Source organism: Ornithorhynchus anatinus, chromosome 3, assembly GCF_004115215.2.
Source record: "Ornithorhynchus anatinus isolate Pmale09 chromosome 3, mOrnAna1.pri.v4, whole genome shotgun sequence".
In the NCBI taxonomy this organism is placed as follows: Eukaryota; Metazoa; Chordata; class Mammalia; order Monotremata; family Ornithorhynchidae; genus Ornithorhynchus; species Ornithorhynchus anatinus.
Window position 1 is genome coordinate 3663038 of NC_041730.1, and position 19273 is coordinate 3682310.

General features: G+C 55.3%; 1 protein-coding gene across 1 annotated transcript; it reads left to right on the forward strand.

The window, feature by feature from the left end:
- The first annotated feature begins 56 nt into the window (after positions 1-56).
- On the forward strand, positions 57-12826 carry GATD1 (glutamine amidotransferase like class 1 domain containing 1). The gene is given in 12 exon segments (XM_029059432.2): positions 57-153; positions 2725-2789; positions 2791-2802; positions 4876-4981; positions 9024-9131; positions 10322-10332; positions 10334-10360; positions 10362-10400; positions 10402-10419; positions 12166-12222; positions 12224-12260; positions 12711-12826. Coding segments are annotated over 12 exon segments (666 nt in total). The 5' UTR covers positions 57-83.
- The last annotated feature ends 6447 nt before the right edge of the window (positions 12827-19273 follow it).

Genomic DNA, 19273 nt, shown 5'->3' on the forward strand with positions numbered 1-19273 from the left:
CTGTCTCGAGGGCCGCCCCGCCCCCTTCCCCTCCCCTCCCCCTCCGCCTCCCCCTTCCCTTCCCCTTCCCCTTCCCCGCCATCATGGCGGCCGAGCGGCTCCCCAACAAGCCCAGCTGCCTCATCGTGGCCAGCTCTTGCCGCCGACGGTGAGGCCCCCGCACCTCCTCACCGCCCTCCCAGCCTCCCCCCTCCTCCAGGAGGCCCTCCCAGACTGCCCCTCCCCCCTCCTTCTGCTCCACCCTCCTCCCCCACCATTTCTCTGTATCTGGACAGATCCATCATCCCATTGATTTTATAATCAGGCCTCTTTCCTCCTTTTGATTGTGCATCCATCAATCATTCTATTTATGTTGATGCCTCTTGCCTGGTTTTGCTTTCCATCTCCCCCCCCCCCCCCCGACTGTGAGCCCTTTATCGGGCAGGGATTCATTCATTCATTCAATGGTATTTATGAGCGCCTACTCTGTGCAGGGCACTGGGACTGAGCGCTTGGAATGGACAAAGCGGGTTGGCCTCTCTCTCTTGCTGAACTCTACTTTCCAAGCGCTTAGTAAGTGCAACGGAAAAAAAAATGTTGGTATTAAGCGCTTACTACGTGCAGAGCACTGTTCTAAGCGCTGGGGGAGATACAGGGTCATCAGGTCGTCCCATTTGAGGCTCCCAGTCTTCATCCCCATTTTCCAGATGAGGTCACTGAGGCCCAGAGAAGTGAAGTGACTTGCCCCCAGTCACCCAGCTGCAAGTGGCAGATCCGGGATTCGAACTCATGACCTCTGACTCCCCAGCCCGGCCTCTTTCCACTGAGCCACGCTGACTGAATACTAACGACGGGTATTATCAAGCGCTTAGTGTGCGCCAGGCACTGGACAAAACGCTGGGGTAATAATAATAATAATGTTGGTATTTGTTAAGCGCTTACTACGTGCCGAGCACTGTTCTAAGCGCTGGGGGAGACACGGGGGAATCAGGTTGTCCCACATGGGGCTCACAGTCTTCATCCCCCTTTTCCAGATGAGGTCACTGAGGCCCAGAGAAGTTAACTGACTTGCCCCCAGTCACACAGCTGACAAGTGGCAGAGCTGGGATTCGAACTCATGACCTCTGACTCCAAAGCCCGGGCTGTTTCCACTGAGCCACGCTGCTGCTGGGGTGGAGAGAAGGATGGGTTGGGCCCAAGCTCTGTCCCATGTGATGCTCACACTTTTATTCCCCATTTTGCAGATGAGGTCACCGAGGCCCGGAGAAGTGAAGCGACTTGCCCAAGGTCACCCAGCTGACGGTGGCAGGGGCGGGATTTGAACCCATGACCTGACTCCCAGGCCTGGGCTCTACCCACTGCACCATACTGCTTCCCTCTCCTCCTCCCTTTCCTCACCTTCCTCCTCCTCCATTCATTCAATCCTATTTAGAAGAAGCAGCGTGGCTCAGTGGAAAGAGCCCGGGGCTGGGAGTTAGAGGTCATGAGTTTGAATTCCGGCTCGGCCACTCGTCAGCTGGGTGACTTTGGGCAAGTCACGTCACTTCTCGGTGCCTCCGTTCCCTCATCTGTAAAATGGGGATTAAGACTGCGAGCCCCACGTGGGACAACCTGATTCCCTTGTGTCTACCCCAGCGCATAGAACAGTGCTCAGCACATAGTAAGCACTTAACAAATACCAACATTATTATTTATTGAGCACTTACTGTGTGCAGAACACTGGGCTAAGCGTTTGGGAGAGGATAGTACAGCACAGCAATAAAGAATGACAGTCCTGCCCACAACCAGCTCACAGTCTAGAGGCGGGGAAGCAGACAGCAATGCCAATAATAATAATGATGGCATTTGTTCAGCACTTACTATGTGCCAAGCACTGTTCTAAGCGCCTGGGGAGGATACAAGGTGATCAAGGTTGTCCCACATGGGGCTCCCAGTCTTCATCCCCATTTTCCAGAGGAGGGAACTGAGGCCCAGAGAAGTGAAGTGACTTAACCAAAGTCACCCAGCTGACAAGCGGCGGATCCCCCAGCATCTTATGCAGTGCCGTGGCAACATAGTAAGCGCTTAACAAATACCCTGATAATAATTGTGATTATTATTAATTATCTGTTCGGCCAGGCTGCCTCCCTTCAGCAGAAAGGCCTTCGGGAAGTCGCACGTCGAACTGGGAGGGTATGGACGGACATCCCCATCGAGCCTTTGGTTTAAGCGCTTAGTACAGAGTCAAACTAAGAGTTTTCCCACCCAGTGTTAGTGTGTTCCCCATCATTCTCTTGAGAAGGGAGGCTGGCTGCAGCCATCTTGGCCACCTCATTAATAACATTATTAGTGATAATAGCGATAATTGCCCTCTGGGGTGACCTGCAGAGGCCGAAACTCCAGCCCCAACCCGCCTGCCCGCGCCCGGGCCTGGCACCGGGACCGACCCGTGCCAAGGTAACGGAAACAGCGTGGCTCAGTGGCGAGAGCCCGGACTTGGGAGTCACAGGTCACGGGTTCGAATCCCGGCACTGCCACTTGTCAGCTGTGTGACTGTGCAAGTCACTGCCCTTCTCTGGGCCTCAGTGACCTCATCTGTAAAATGGGGATGAAGACTGTGAGCCCCACAGGGGACAACCTGATGATCTTGTATCTTCCCCAGCGCTTAGAACAGTGCTCTGCTTATAGTAAACGCTTAACCAATACCAACATTATTATTATTAAATACCACTAAGTAGACGGTGTCATCCCGCCCTTGTTTTGCAGGTGTGTCGGCGCAGTCCTTCCTTCACTGCTTCACGTTGGGCAGCGTGGCCTTCAACCTTCAGGTTGGCCACTCCGGGGGTGAGTCGGAGGCCGCCACGGCCAGAAGGGGTGGGACCCGGCTACTGGACCACGGTGGCAGCACCGATGGACCCCGAGGGGTGACCTCCCCGTCCCCCCTTCACCCCCCATCTCCCCCGAGGCAACTGAGGTGCCCCGGAGGCCTCGGCGTGGGGGAACGATCCGTCGTATTTATCGAGCGCTTACTTTGTGCGGAGCACTGGACCGAGCGCTCGGGAAAGGACGATGTGACGGACACGTTCCCCGCCCACCTGGACCGAGCGCTCGGGAAAGGACGATGTGACGGACACGTTCCCCGCCCACCGCGAGCTTACGGTCCAGAGTCGGTCAGTCGGTGGTATTTATTGAGCGCTTCCTGCGGGCCCTGGTACTGGAGTAAGCGCTTGGGAGAGGACAATAATATTAATAATGCTGATGGTATTTGTTAAGCTCTTACTATGTGCCCAGGCACTGTACTAAGCGCTGGGTGGATACGAGCGAATCGGGTTGGACACAGTCCCGGTCCCACGTGCGGCTCACAGTCGCCATCCCCGTTAATGGATGAGGGAACTGAGGCCCAGAGAAGTGGAAGTGATTTGCCCAAGGTCACCCGGCAGACAAAGCGGCGGAGCCGGGATTAGAAATCCGAGCTTACAGTCTAGAAACCAGTCAGTAGTATTTCTTGAGCGCGCACTGTGTGCAGAGCACTGTACTAAGCGCTTGGACAATATGATGGACACATTCCCTACCCCACGATGAGCTTGCAGTCTCTTAACAGTCAGTCAGTCAATGAGTAGTATTTATTGAGTGTTTACTGTGTGCAGAGCACCTGTACTAAGCACTTGGGAGAGGACAATATAACAACAGACACATTCCCTGCCCACAACGAGCTTAATCAGTCTAGAGGAGAAACAGAGGGAACCCTAGTCATTCATTCATTCAGTCGTATTTTTTGTATTTTGATAAGCGCTTACTATGTGCAGAGCACTGTTCTAAGCGCTGCGGTAGATAGAGGGTAATCAGGTTGTCCCACGTGAGGCTCACGGTCTTCATCCCCATTCTACAGATGAGGGAACTGTGGCACAGAGTAGTTAAGGGACTTGCCCACAGTCACACAGCTGACAAGTGGCAGAGCCAGCATTTGAACCCATGACCTGACTCCCAAGCCCGTGGTCTTTCCACTGAGCCACGCTGCTTCTTTATTATTTATTGATTATTCATTTATTTATTATTTATTGAGTGCTTACAGTGTGCAGAGCACTGTACTAAGCGCTTGGAAAAGTACATTACAGCAGTGAAGAGAGACGATCCCTGCCCATTCCAGGTTCACAGTCTGGAGGAGAGAGAGACATCAATACAAGAAAACAGGCGTCAATATAAAGAAATAGAATTATAAAGACATATATAGCTATATATAGATATATATTATAAATATAAGTGGGGTGGGGAGGGCAGGAAGAGCAAGGGGAGCAAGTCGAGGTGACGCGAAAGAGAGGGGGAGTTGAGGAAAAGGGTTTAGTCTGGGAAGGCCTCCTGGAGGAGGTGACCCTTCAGTAGGACTTTGAAGCGGGGGGAGGGATTGTTTGGTGGATTTGAACCCTGCTAGGAGCCCAGCAAGGACAGCCCCCCCTCCCCACCCCCATCTTGGGAAGCGCAAACTCCACGGAACCCCTAGGAGTGGTCAGTTGCAGTTCCTGAGCACTTACTGTGCGCCGGGCACTGTGCTAAGCGCTTGGAAGAGTATGGTATAGCAGACATGTTCCCTGCCCACAACGAGCTGACAGTCTAGGGGAGCGGAAACCATTTCCCTCTGACCCCCGCACCTTGAGTTCTGCCGAGAGGTGGAGAGGGGGCCCGGGGACGCCGGGTGGAGAAACACTGAGCCTGGAGGGAGCTTCCCCCGAAAGGACCGAGACCCCCCCCAGCCCTCAGCCTGGAGATCGCCATCGTCAGCGAGTGGTTCGTTCAAGCGACCCGGTTGTCCCGCCCCTCCCGGACCCTCTCTCCGTCCGTCCGAGTGAAGGAAGGGCGGACAGAGAGCGAGACCCCGAGGGTCCCCGTGTCTGACCGGTGCTCCCCTCGCCCCCGCCTCAGGGGAAGGCGATGGATTTCGTGGACGTGAACGAGAGCAACACGCGATGGATCCAGGACTTCCGCCTGAAATCCTACGCCAGCCCGGCCAAACTGGAGTCCATCGACGGTGAGCGCCCCAGGCCCCCGGCCCGCCTCCTCTCCCCGGGGCCGCGGCAGGCTCAGTCAGTCCCGTCGTCGTATTTAGTGAGCGCCTCCTGAGTGCCTCGGACCGGTCTGAGCGCCTCGGCCACGCAGCAGTAGAGCAGACGCATTCCCTGCCCGCGAGACTGACGGTCCGGGGTGAAGAAGGGGGGAGTCGGGGCCGGGAGCCCCCGTCCCGTGCCCGGGGCCCACATGATCTGTGCTGAGGCAGGGGGCGGGGATCTGACCCCCTCCTCAGAGTCGGGGGTGGGTAATTTGGGGGGCACCAGACTGGCCTCGGCAGGTGGCGTAGAGGTGCAGGTCCAGTTCTGGCCACTGCTTGTTAAATGGGGACTGTTTCTCCTCTAATAATAATAATAATGATGGATTAGGTTAAGTGCTCACTAGTGCTGAGCCCTGTCCCAAGTGCTGGGGCAGATACAAGTACTCAGAGATGGTCCCACGTGGGACTCACAGCCTCCGCTCCCCCGCTTGTCCGCTGTGCGACTTTGGGCAAGCCACTTCTTTGTGCCTCAGTTCCCTCCTCTGGAAAATGGGGATGAAGACTGGAGCCCCACGTGGGACAACCTGATCGCCTTGTAGCCCCCCCAGCGCTTAGACAGTGCTTTTGCACATAGTAAGTGATTAACAGATGCCATCATTATTATTATAATGCCCCGTTTTACAGCAGAGGGAACTGGAGGCACAGAAAGTATGAAGTGACTTGCCAAAGTCGGCCCAGCTGACAAGGTGGCAGGGGGGCGGGGGGATTATAACCCACGACCTCTGACTCCCCAGCCCGGGCTCTTTCCACTAGACTCTCAGCTCGTTGTGGGCAGGGAATATGTCCATTTATTGTTTGTCCTCTTCCAAGCGCTCAGTCCAGTGCTCTGCACCCAGTAGTGCTCATAAATACCGCTGATGGTTGATCCTCTAGACTGTAAGCTCACTTGTGGGCAGGGAACGCCTCTACTAAATGTGCGTTTTCCTCTCCCAAGTCTGACCTGTGACCTCTGACACTAAGCCACGCTACTAAGGTCCTGGGATAGATACCCAGGTCAGACCCCAGTCCCCATCCCATCATTCAGTCGTTGTCAGTCGTATTTATTGAGCGCTTACCATGTGCACGAGCATGTACTAAGCCCCTTGGGAGAGGACAATACAAAATAAACACATCATGGGCTCTCAAAGGAGGAAGGAGATCAGGTACCGGAAACCCATTTTACAATGATGAAACTGAGGCACAGAGAGGTTAAGCTCAAGTCCCGGCCCCAAGGTCACACCCAGTAAAATAGCAGAGCTAGATCAAAAATTCATTCAAGTCAGTTATATTTATGGAGTGTTTTACTGTGTGCAGACCATTGCAGTGAGCACTAATAATGTATACTTAAGTGTTTACTATGTGCCAGGCACTGTTCTAAGTGCAGGGGAGATTAATAATATTGATAATTTCATGGTACTTGTTAAGACCTTACTATGTGCCTAGGCCTGTACTAAGCGTTGTGGTGGATCATACAAGCAAACCGGTCGGACACGGTCCTGGCCCACGTGGGGCTCACAGTCTCCATCCCCAATTTTACAGATGAGGTCACTGAGGCCCAGAGAAGTGAAGTGACTTGCCCAAGGTCACACAGCAGACCAAGTGGCGGAGCCGGGACTAGAACCCAGGTCCCCTGACTGCCAGGCCCGGCCTCTTTCCAGTAGGCCAGGCTGCTTGTCCTCATAACTCTGTGCTGCAGCCCTTTTTCTGGAGTAGGATTTGCGGGAGTCGATGACATTTAGGATTTTGTAAATATTTCTGTTGTTCCAGTCCACTTCCAAGCTCATCCCGGAGCAAAGTGGCTGTCTTTAGTCAGCGACCGTTACAGGTGCAAAATTGTGTGCCCTCTCCGTCAAATCGTTCTGGGAAAACTGAGGCGTAGGGAAGTGGCAGTGACTCGCCCAAGGTTGCACAGCAGGCAAGTGGCGGAGACCGGGAATAGAACCCAGGTCCTCTGACTCCCAGGCCATGCTGCTTTGCTCATTATGACACATTAATAATAATTGTGATATTTAATAATAATAATAATGTTGCTATTTGTTAAGCGCTTACTATGTGCAGAGCACCGTTCTAAGCGCTGGGGGAAGATACAGGCTCATCAGGTTGTCCCACGTGGGGGTCCCAGTCTTAATCCCCATTTTATAGATGAGGGAACTGAGGCCCCGAGAAGTGAAGTGAGCTGCCCAAAGTCACACAGCTGACAGGTGGCGGAGCTGGGATTAGAAACCCGTGACCTCTGACTCCTAAGCCCAGGCTCTTTCCAACGGACCCACGCTGCGTCTTCCATATTTGGAAGCGCTGACTGTTGTGCCAGGGACTGTACTAAGCGCTGGGGGTGGATACAAGCAAATCGGGTTGGACACGGTCCCTGTCCCACAGGGGGCTCACAGTCTCCATCCCCATTTTAGAGATGAGGTCACTGAGGCCCAGAGAAGTGAAATGACATGCCCAGGGTCACACAGCAGACAAGTGGCGGAGCCGGGATTAGAACCCGTGACTTTTCTGACTCCAGGCCTATCATCCGCAACCACCAAGCTGCTTTTCCAAACAGTAGGCTCGATGTGAGCAGGGAATGTGTCTGTATTATTGTATCGTGCTTTCCCAAGCGCTTAGCACAGTGCTCTGCACACAGTCAGCGCTCAGTCAGTACGATGGAATGAACGAATGAGTTTGTAGATGCAGTCCTTGCCCAGAAGCTTAGTCTACAGGAGGCAGGACCGGCGTGAAATCAAGTTACCGACGGGGAATAGTGAAGGGTCACGATGTGGACAGAAATGCTGTGGGGGCCGGAGAGGAGTCGCGGGAAGCAGGATGGCCTAATGGGGTAGAGCAGGGCCTGGGAGTCAGAAGGACCTGGGTTCTAATCCCGCCTCCTCCCCTTTTCTGCTGGGTGACTTGGGGTAAGTCACTTCACTTCTCTGGGCCTCAGTTATCTCACCTGTGAAAGGAGGATTGAGACTGTGTGCGCCACGGGGGACAGGGACTGCATCCAACGCCATTCATTCAATCGTATTTACTGAGCGCTTACTATGTGCAGAGCACTGGACTGAGCGCTTGGAATGGACAACTGGGCAACAGATAGAGACAATCCCTGCCCAACAATGGGCTCACAGTCTAAACGGGGGAGCTGGACAGCAAATCCGAACCAAAAAAGTAGTCTGGATTAGCCTGCATCCACCCCAGCGCTTAGCACAATCTGCGTGGCTTAGTGGCAAGAGCCTGAGCTTGGAGTCAGAGGATGTGGGTTCTAATCCCGCCTCCGCCACTTGTCTGCTATGTGACCTTGGGTAAGCCACTTCACTTCTCTATGCCTCAGTGACCTCATCTGTCAAATGGGGATAAAGTCTGTGAGCCTCACGTGAGACAACCTGGTTACCTCGTATCTCCCCCAACGCTTACAACAGTGCTGGCACATAGTAAGCGCTTAACAAATACCACCATTATTATTAACAGTGCGTGACACATAATAAGGGCTTAGCAAATGTTATTATTATTTTATTTATTATTAGCGAGCTCGAAAAGCTAGGGTCCAGCCCTGCCCTTCTGGAGCTTACAGTCTAAACGAACCACAGGACGGGCAACATTAAAGCTCTCGGAGACGGCCATGCCCTTGAGCATTTATTGAACACTTTCTGGGTGCAGAGCACTGTCCTAAGCGCTTGGGGAGAGCACAGTACAATAGAGTGGGTAGACATGTTCCCTGTCCTCGATGAGCTGACCGTCCACCCCCTGATCTGGTACAGTTTGCCCCCTGACCAGGGCTCAGTGCCCAGCCTGGCACCCACTCCTTTCTCTCTCCTAGTCTTTCCAAATCAGAGGGTCTGCTGCGTCCCAGGGGTCAGTCCGAGGGGCTTCCTCTCGCGTGCGACGGAGGCGGGAAAGAGGGGACCCCCACCCCAGGAGCGCCCCGGCCAGGGTGGGGGATGGCCAAGGTAAGGGGGGCATCGGGGGCGATTTTAATCCTGGTGTCTCGTTCCTCCCCGCCTAGGGGCCCGATATCACGCCGTGCTGATTCCCAACTGCCCGGGGGCTCCGGTGGACCTGGCCAACAGCGGCTACCTGGCCCGGATCCTCCAGCACTTCAGCGCCGAAAGCAGTGGGTGCCTCCCGCCCGGGCCTGGGGTGGCACGGGGCGCGCGGGGGGGCGGGCGGGACGCCCTGCGGGGCCGAGACAGAGACCACACGCACCAACCGTCTCGGCGTCGGAGGAAGAGGAGGAGACGTGAGGTGAAGCTAGCCAAACCTCAGCCATTGGCCCTCCCTGGGAAACTGAGGCGGGGAGCTGATTTCTCCCCCTGCCCCGGAGAGTGTCCATTCGTTCATTTAGTCGTATTTATTAGGCACTTACTGTGTGCAGAGCACTGAGAGCTTGGGAAAGTACAAAACAACAATAAGAGTGACAATCCCTGCACCAGATGAGCTCACAGTCCTAGAGGAGCCAGAGACATCAATCGAAATAAATAAAATGAGAGATAGGGACGTAAGAGGAGCGGGGCTGGGAGAAGGGATGAAGAAAGGGAGCGAATCTGGACGACGCAGAAGGGAGTGGGAAGAGAGGAAAAGAGGGCTTAGTCAGGGAAGGCCTCTGGGAGGAAGTGAAGATGAGGAGAGTATTCGTCCCCTCGAAGTGCCCAGAGAATGTGCCAAGCACGTTCTAAGCACTGGGTAGATCCAAGCTAATCAGGTTAGGACACAGTCCCTGTCCCACATGGGACTCACACTCTCAGTCCCCATTTTCCAGATGAGGCGACTGAGGCCGGAGAAGTGAGAGGACTCGCCCCAGGTCCCACAGCAGACAAGTGGTGGAGTCGGGTAGAGAACCCAGGTCCTCTGATTCCCAGGCTCGTGCCTCGTCTGCTGGGCCACGCTGAGTCTCAGTCGTCCCCCGTTACCACAGGCAGCCCCAAGAAGCCGCCCGGCCTTGAAACCCGGACGCTGCTATCAGAACGTGTTCTTCTGGGGCTCTGACCTTGGGATAACATGATAATTTAGTATTTGTTAAGCATTTACTATGTGCTAAGCGCTGGGGGAGTTACAAGATTATCAGGTTTTCTGACGTGGGGCTCCCAGTGTTCATCCCCATTTTCCAGATGAGGGACCCGAGGCCCAGAGAAGTGAAGTGACTGGCCCAAAGTCACCCAGCTGGCGGAGGCGGGATTAGAACCCACGTCCTCTGACTCCCAAGCCCGGGTTCTTTCCACCGAGCGCCGGCCCCAACCTCCCAGGGGGAAGGGGGGAAAAAAAGGAGGAAAATGCCTCATCTGAAGGGACGATACTTTGTTCCAGAGCCGATCTGCCGCCATAGGCCACGGTGTCGCTGCCTTGTTGCTGCGCCACGAAAGAAGACAAGTCCTGGGTGTTCCAGAGATTACAGCATGACGGGGGTAAGGCCGGGGGGTTGACTGCTGCCCCGTTATCCAGACGCTTCTCCCTCTGCGTCCTCCGCTGACCTCCCCGCCTCCAGGCGCTCCCCACTCCGCTCACTCTGCTGCCCGGATCGTTTCTCTAACAAAAAGCGTCCAGATCGTGTCTCCTCCTCCTACGACCCGGCCCCGCACGCTTATGATGCCAACTTTCCCTGTACCGTCGATTGCGTCGAGCTCCGCCATCGACCCCTCACCCACGTCCTCCCCCGGCCCAAGGGGATGTGGGAAGGCCAGGTGGCGGAGATAAAAGGAAGGCAGGGACTGGGAAGGGGCGGTCGTCAGTGGTATTTATTGGGCGCTTACCGCGTGCGGAGCACTGGACGAAGCGCTTGGGAGAGAGTACGGTATAACGGACGCCATTCCCTGCCCCATCAAGCTGCCAGCTAGAGGGGGAGACTGTAATTGGAATAAATACAATGATGGAGAGGGACCTAAGTGGTCGGGGCTGGAAGAGGGGGGATGAATAAAGCGGGCGAGTCAGGGCGACGCAGACGGGAGAGCCGACGGGCCGGTAAGCCGCCCTCTTGGGGTCCTCTCCAGCCCCGGGGCGGACTCGCTCAGTCCTGCTCGGGAGCTGGGAGCGAACAGTGGGGGCAGGCAGTAGCGGCCTGATGGAAAGTGCCTGGCCGTCAGATGACCTAATAATAATAATTACGGTACTCGTTAAGGGCTTACACTGTGCCAAGCACTCTGCTGAGCCCTGGGGTTGATAGAAGCTAATCAGGTGGGACACGGTCCACGTCCCACGGGGGGCTCAAGGTCTCAATCCCCATTTTTGCAGATGAGGGTAGCCGAGGCACAGAGAAGCGAAGTGTCTTGCCCAAAGAGACAAGGGGTGGTGTCCGGGATTAGAACCCAGGTCTTTTTGACTCCCAGGCCTGTGCTCTGGAACATTAGACCACACTGCTTCTCGTTCTAAGCGCTGCTCTAAGCACTGGAGTAGAACCCGGGTTCTAATAGCCCCACCGCTTGTCCGCTCGGTGACCTTGGGCAAGTGGACTTCACGTCTCTGGTCCTCCGTTCCCTCGCCTGCAGAATGGGACTTCAATCTCTGTTCTCTCCTCCTTAGACTGTGAGTCCCACGGGGGACCTGAAGATGTTGTGGGTGCCCCAGTGCTTAGTACAGTGCTTGGCCCATAATAATGGTGGCTTTTAAGAGCTTACTGCATGCCAAGCACTGTACTAAAACGCTGAGGTGGATACAAACAAATCAGGTTGGACTTGTTGGGCAGTCCTGTCCCGCATGGGGGCTCACAGTCTCCATCCCCGTTTTAGCAGATGTGGTAACTGAGGCACCGGGACGTTAAGTGACGTGCCCAAGGTACACAAGAGACGGGTGGCGGAGGTGGGATTCGAACCATGACCCCCTGACCCCCGGGCCTGCGCTCTAGCCACTGTCGCAGTTATTAATATCTTATTATCGTTACCACGTGTGACTGGGTCTGCTGGGCCAAGTGTGGGTCGTCGGCTGAGCCCGAGGCGGGCGAGGGGATTTGAGAGTCGGGACCCTACCCTTGGGCGGGGAGGGGACCCTGGCGGGCCGAAGGCGACCATCCAGTCGTCCTCCCGGCCCGCCTCGATCCGGGCGGGGCGGGGCGGCCGGCAGTCGGGAAGCCGGCCCTGATCCCGGCTTTGTGCGGGAGGGGGGCTTCTCCCAAGACGCCCTTCCCTCCCCACGCGGGTCACCCGCCCTCTCCCTTCCAGCCGTCCGTCTATGAGCTGATCCGCCAGCCGGGCTTTGCCAGTCTGCCCATCATCCTGGGAGGACTTCGCCAAAGACTCGGGGGCCACCTTCAGCGGTAAGGCCGCCGCCCGCTCCGGCCTCTGTCCCTCCCTCCCTGCTGGGTCTGGCCTGGGGGGGCGGGCGGGGGGTTTCGGGGGAGAATCCTGGTTGGGAGGGGCGGCAGGCCAGCGGGCTGGCAGCCGGTTCCCCTTGGTGGCTTGTTGGGGGCCCGGGGCCGTCCGGGCTGCCCTGTGGGGATCCGGGGGCCGGGCCTTCCCCTCCGGCTCCCGGCTCCCATAACGGGTGGCCGGATTCTGGAACTGACCGCCCCAAGCGAGGAAGTAGAGCGGCCAAGTGCGGCGCGCTCTCCGGGCCCCAACCAGCCGTTCGGCGGGGGTGGTCCTGAGGGGTGTCCGGCGGGGCCGGGACCCTTCATCCCCCGAGGTCGGGGCACGGTGGAAGGAAGGCTTCGCCGCGGCCGTCCCCGGTGCCGTCGGCTCAGGGGGGTCTTTCCTGGGGCGGGCAGCCAGCCGGCCGGACGCCGTGCACGTGGTGCTGGACCGCCACCTCGTCACGGGCCAGAACGACAACTCCACCGTCGCCGCCGTGCAGAACCTGGTCTCCCTCTGCGGTGCCAGGTGAGGCGGGCGGCGGCCCAGAGACCCCCCCTTTCATGCTTCCCTGGAAACCCCCTTGGGGAAGGCGGGGAGGAGATTGCACGTGGGGCCTGAACACAAATCCGGTTTTTCTCCCAGAGCTTTTTCTTTCCCTTGGCCGTGGTTGGGGTTTTGCTTTTCTATTTTTCTTTGTTCGGTCTCTTGTTGGATTGCAGCGTAGGTTTGCCACCCTAGCAGATAGGCCCCGGCCCATCTCCCTCCCGGCTACCAGCCCGCCCTCGTCGTTCATCCAGTCGTATTGATCGAGCGCCTGCCGTGTGCAGAGCACTGGACTGAGCGCTTGGGAAGGACCACGCGAGCCCCCGGGCGAAACCTCCCCCCGCCCCGAGTCAGGAGGATGGTGTCTCCGTGACCACCCCGGGCGCTGCCTCTGTGCCCACAGGAAATGAGAACGTCCCCCCGCCCCGCGACGGGCAGCGAGGGACCCCGAGAAGCGGCCGGGCGGGCCCCGCGCCCCGGAGGCGCCTCTTCAGGAAGCCGCCCGCTCCCCGGCCCCTCCGCTCCGGGCCGTCGGGGACCCGGGGGGATCCGGGCGGTCCGGTGGTCTCCGCTCGGCGGGGAGCCCTTCTCGCCGGTCCTCACCTTGACCCCTCCGCTCCACCCCGTCCCTCCGTCCCCCGGGGGACGTGTGGAGCCCCAGAAGGCGGGAGCCGGCCGGCGACTCTCCCCGGGGGACGTGGCGGAAGGGCCCCTCGGCCTCCGGCTGAAGAGGACGACGGACGCCCACCCGCCCCACAGACTCTCCCCTGGGCCGCTTCCCCCCGGCTGCGGCTTTCTAGTAAAAAGGAAAGCCAGGTCTTCCCTGGGCGCACTTCGTGCGGGCCTGTCTGTGTGTGTTGGGGCCAGGGCGGCCAGGCCTGCTGTTTGGGAGGGGACGGAGCGTGTGTGTGAGTGTGTCTTGGGGTGGGGACGGGGGGGGGGGTGTCCTTTGTGTGTGTGTGTCGGGGGTGTTGGGGAGAGAGGAAGAGAGAGAGTGTTTGTGTGTGTCGGGATTGGAGACAGGAAGTCCGGGCCCAACTGTCTGTGACAGCGTGGAGAGTGTGTGTGTGCACGTGTGTTTGTTGGGGGGCTCTGCTTAGTGCAGAGGGGGTTGTGGGGGGGGCAGGGAGGGAAGGGGGAAGAGGCCCCTTTCTCCTCTCATAGTGTCCCCTCACCTTAATAATGTTGGTATTTGTTAAACCACTTACTCTGTGCAGAGCACTGTTCAAAGTGCTGGGGTAGATACAGGGTCATCAGGTTGTCCCACGTGAGACTCACAGTTCATCCCCATTTTACAGATGAGGTCACTGAGGCACAGAGAAGTGAAGTGACTCGCCCACAGTCCCACAGCTGACAAGTGGCAGAGGCGGGAATCGAACCCATGACCTCTGACTCCGAAGCCCAGGCTCTTTCCACTGAGCCACGCTTGCTCTCCCATCCTCCCCGCCGGCAGGGCAACTCCTCCATTCATAATAACAATGGCATTTGTTAAGCGCTTACTATGTGCCAAGCACTCTTCTAGCTCCATTAGAGGCAAGTTGCCACAGCGCAGGGAACGGGCCTCCTGCTTCTACTGGGCTTTTCCAATCACTTGGCACTCAATAAATACCATCATCTAGTCTCTTCCTTCGTCCCCCCCCAAGGGTTAGTGTTGAGTCCCACCCGGAAGCCTCAGCTTTTCCAAGTCTCCCGCAGTGGAAGAGGAGAGGTCACCAGCGAGGCAACGGTGCGGCCTCGTGGGTAGAGCCCGGGCCCGGGTGTCGGAGGACCCGAGTGCTAATCCCGGCTCCGTCACTTGGCCGCTGTGGGTCCTTGGACTAGTCTCGGCTTTTCGGTGCCTCAGTTTCCTCGGTGAGATGGGGGTTCTATACGTACTCTCGCTCCGCCTTAGAGCGTGAACCCCGTGCGGGAGAGAGGTTGTGTCCCACCTGGTTATCTTGTCTCTAACCCAGTGCAAGGTACAGTGCTTGGCACGCAGTAAGAGCGCAGCAAGTACCCTAATTCTTCTTATCATCATCCCGGTCACTCCATCTCCCTCCGCCCCTGCGGATTTATCACTCGATTGGCTAGTTCCACCCCCCCAGGGTCTCATCCACACCGACTCTCATTCTTATGAGGGTCCGTCACCCACCTAGGTACCCACTGGCATGCGGGGGTCTTCCCTTTCTGTCAGTCAATTGTATGGATTGTTTCCTGTGCGCAGAGCACTGTCCTACGTGCTTGGGAGCGTAAACTAGAACAATAGACCCATTCCCTGCCCACACCGAGCTGACAGTCCAGAGCGGGGAGACGGACGTAAATAGAAATAAATGAGAGACGTGGACATAAGCGGGGTGGGCCGGGCGGGGGGACGATTGAAGGGAGTGAGTCGGGGGACGCGGAAGGGAGGGGGAGAAGAGGAAAGGAAGGCGCAGTCAGGGAAGGCCTCTTGGAGGAGGTGGGCCTTCAGTAAGGCCTTGAAAAGGGAAGGCTGGCTTTAAATAAGGAGGACGTTGCAAGCCGGAGGCGGGTTGTGGGCGAGAGGTCAGTAGTGAGATAGACGAGAAGGAGGGACGGAGGGAAAGTTGGCATCAGAGGATGCCCCGGATCCACTCCCTTCCCCCTGCCCCGCCTCCGCACAGCGCTCTGGCATTCTGTAGGCACCTGGACGCCGCTCCATACGGGGGGGGTAGAATTTGGTTATTGTATGGAAGCACTTACTATGCATCAAGCACTGTTTAATCGTATTTATTGAGCGCTTACTGAATGCCGAGCCCTGTACTAAGCATTTAGGAGAGGAGAGTAGAACCAGGAACAGAGACGTTACCACCCACAGCGAGCTCACAGTGTAGACAGGGAAGACAGACATCAATAACAAGTCAATAAAATCACAGATATGGCCATGTGTGCTTTGGGGTTGGGTGTGGGGAAGAACAAGGAGGTGAAGAAAGGGAAGTTGTGTGGGGAGAAGTGGTGGAGCCCGAATTAGAACCCACGACCTCCGACTCCCAAGCCCGGGCTCTTGCCACTGAGCCGCGCTGCTTGTCGTGGCAGTCGTCTAGGCGGGATAGGATGAGGGATTGCATTAACGTGGGCGCAGTTTGGGGGGAAAGGTCGGATTTTAGCCATGCCGGGAAAGTTGGATTTGGAGAAAGGTTGAATGAAAGAGGAGTCGACGCCAAGGTTACGGGAAGGACGGCGGTGCCGTCTACAGTGACGGGAAAGTCGGGGAGGACGGGGTTTGGGTGGGAAGATGAGGAGCGCTGTTTTGGACGTGTTCAGTTTGAGGTGGTGGTGCTTCCTTTGCTCTCCCCCTCTCCCAGCCCCACAGCAGTTCTCTGCATATGTGTAGTTTTATTCATTCATTCATTCAATAGTATTTATTGAGCGCTTACTATGGGCAGAGCGCTGGACTAAGTGCTTGGAAAGGACAATTTGGCAACAGAAAGAGACCATCCCTGCCCGATGACGGGCTTACCGTCTAATCGACTATCTGTATTGATGTCTGTCTCTGTCCCCCCAGCCTGTAAGCTCACTCTCTATTGCTGTATTGGACTCCCCCAAGTGCTTAGTATGTTGCTCTGCACACTGTAAGCACTCAATAAATATGATTCAGTGAATGAGTGAAATCAATGACATCCAAGTAGAGGTGACTTGAAGGCGGGAAAAAATGCGAGACCGGAGAGGGAGAGGGGACACGTGGACTTGTGCTGTCCACAACAAGCTGACAGTCTAGGGATTTAGGCTTTGACTCCGGACTTATTTTGATGTGGTGTGTCCTCCCCTAATAATAAGAATAATGATGATGATGGTATTTGTTAAGGCACTTACTATGTGCCAAGCACTGTTCTAAGCACTGGGGGGTAGATACAGAGTTGATCAGGTTGTCCCGCATGCCGCTCACAGTTTTAATCCCCATTTTCCAGAGGAGGTAACTGAGGCCCAGAGAAGTCAAGTGAACTGGCCCAAAGTCACCCAGCCTGACAAGTGGCGGAGTCAGAATTAGAACCCAGGACCTCTGACTCCCAAGCCTGGGCTCCTTCCAACTGAGCCACGCTGCTTGTCCGTAGACTGTACGTGCCTTGTGTTTAGGCCATTGGATCTACCAACTTAATTGTACAGTTTGTACACAGTGTACATTGTATATTCCTGGCTCTGTCAGCTGTGTGACCTTGGGTAAGTCACTTCACTTCTCTGGCCTCAGTTCCTCCTCTGTAAAATGGGGCTCGAGCCCCAAGTGGGACAACCTGATGACCTTGTTACCTCTCCCAGCGCTTAGAACAGTGCTTGGCACATAGTAAGTGCTTAACAAATACCAATTTTATTATTATTACGGTACTATTCTGCACGCCGTAAGCGCTCAGTAATTAACACTGGGTGATTGACCGGGTGACCCACACCCAATGACCCACTGGCCGCCCGTGCTCACCGACGAGCCACCATGAGACCTGCTTGGAACAGCTCTGCAGGACCCTTTCCCCGGCAACCCGAGAAGCGGCGCGGCCTCGAGCACCTAGGAGCCAGAAGCCCGGGGTTCTAATCCTGCCCTGCGACTGTAGGCGAGTCATTTAACTTCTGTTTCCTCAACTTTCAGATGGAGTTTCAATCCCTGTTCTCCCTGCTACTTTGATTGTGAGACGGGCTGCGACTCACCTGATAATAATAATAATAATAATGATGGTTTTGTTAAGCGCTTACTATGTGCCGGGCACAGTACTAAACGCTGGGGTGGATAGAAGCAAATCGGATGGATGAAGCTGATGAACCTGTATCCAACCCAGCGCTTACGACGTTGCTTAACACGTGTCAAGTCCATAACAAACAATACTCCAGTGTTTAGTAACAGTGCTTGGCACATAGTAAAGTACTTAACAAATACTATTTCATTTTTTTTTAATTAAAAAAAACCCCCACCGACTCACTCCCTTTGATCTACCCCCCTCCCCACCCCACAGCACCTGTGTGTTCATATTTATTCATATTCAATTAATTCAATTGAATTCAATCAATTCAAAGTAATAATAATAATGTTGGTATTTGTTAAGCGCTGGCTATGTGCAGAGCACTGTTCCAAGCACTGGGGTAGATACAGGGTCATCAGTTGTCCCACGTGAGGCTCACAATCTTAAATCCCCATTTTACAGATGAGGTAACTGAGGGCACCGATAAGTGCACATTCATCCAATCATACTTATTGAGCACTTACTGTTTACATAGATATAATTCTATGTATTTATATTAATGCCTGTTTACTTGTTTTGATGTGTATATGTATATATCTCTAATTCTTTTTATTTATCTTGATGCTATTGATTCCAGTTTCGTGTATTGTCTGTCTCCCCACTTCTAGACCGTGAGCCAGTTGGGCAGGGATGGTCTCTGTCTGCTGCCCAGTTGGACTTTCCAAACGCTTAGTCCAGTGTCTGCGCATAGTAAGCGCCCAGTAAATACTAGTGAATGAATGAATTGGACTTTCCAAGCGCTCAGGCCGGTGCTCTGCACACAGTGCCCAAGAAATACAACTGAATGAATGAATTGGACTTTCCAGGTGCTTAGTCCAGGTCCCTGCACACAGCAAGTGCTCAAAAAAAAAAAAATGTTGGTATTTGTTAAGCGCTTACTATGTGCAGAACACTGTTCTAAGCGCTGGGGTAGACACAGGGGAATCAGGTTGTCCCACGTGGGGCTCACAGTCTTCATCCCCATTTTATTCTATTCAATAGTATTTATTGAGCGCTTACTATGTGCAGAGCACTGTACTAAGCGCTTGGGATGAACAAGTCGGCAACAGATAGAGACAGTCCCTGCCGTTTGACGGGCTTACAGTCTAATCGGGGGAGACGGACAGACAAGAACAATGGCACTAAACAGCGTCAAGGGGAAGAACATCTCGTAAAAACAATGGCAACTAAATAGAATCAAGGCGATGTACAATTCATTAACAAAATAAATAGGGTAACGAAAATATATACAGTTGAGCGGACGGGTACAGTGCTGTGGGGATGGGAAGGGAGAGGTGGAGGAGCAGAGGGAAAAGGGGAAAATGAGCTTTAGCTGCGGAGAGGTAAAGGGGGGATGGCAGAGGGAGTAGAGGGGGAAGAGGAGCTCAGTCTGGGAAGGCCTCTTGGAGGAGGTGATTTTTAAGTAAGGAGGTGATTTTACAGATGAGGGAACTGAGGCACAGAGAAGTTAAGTGACTTGCCCACAGTCACACAGCTGACAAGTGGCAGAGCTGGATTCGAACTCATGAGCCCTGACTCCAAAAGCCCGTGCTCTTTCCACTGCGCCACGCTGCTTCTCAACAAATACGACTGAATGAATTGGACTTTCCAAGCGCTTAGTCCCGTGCTAAGCGCTCAATAAATACCACTGAATAAATAAAAAAGAAAGAAAGCCGTTGGCTGCGGAGAGCCCCTGGCCGCGTCACGTGCTCCTGAGGCCCGGGCGCGCGGGC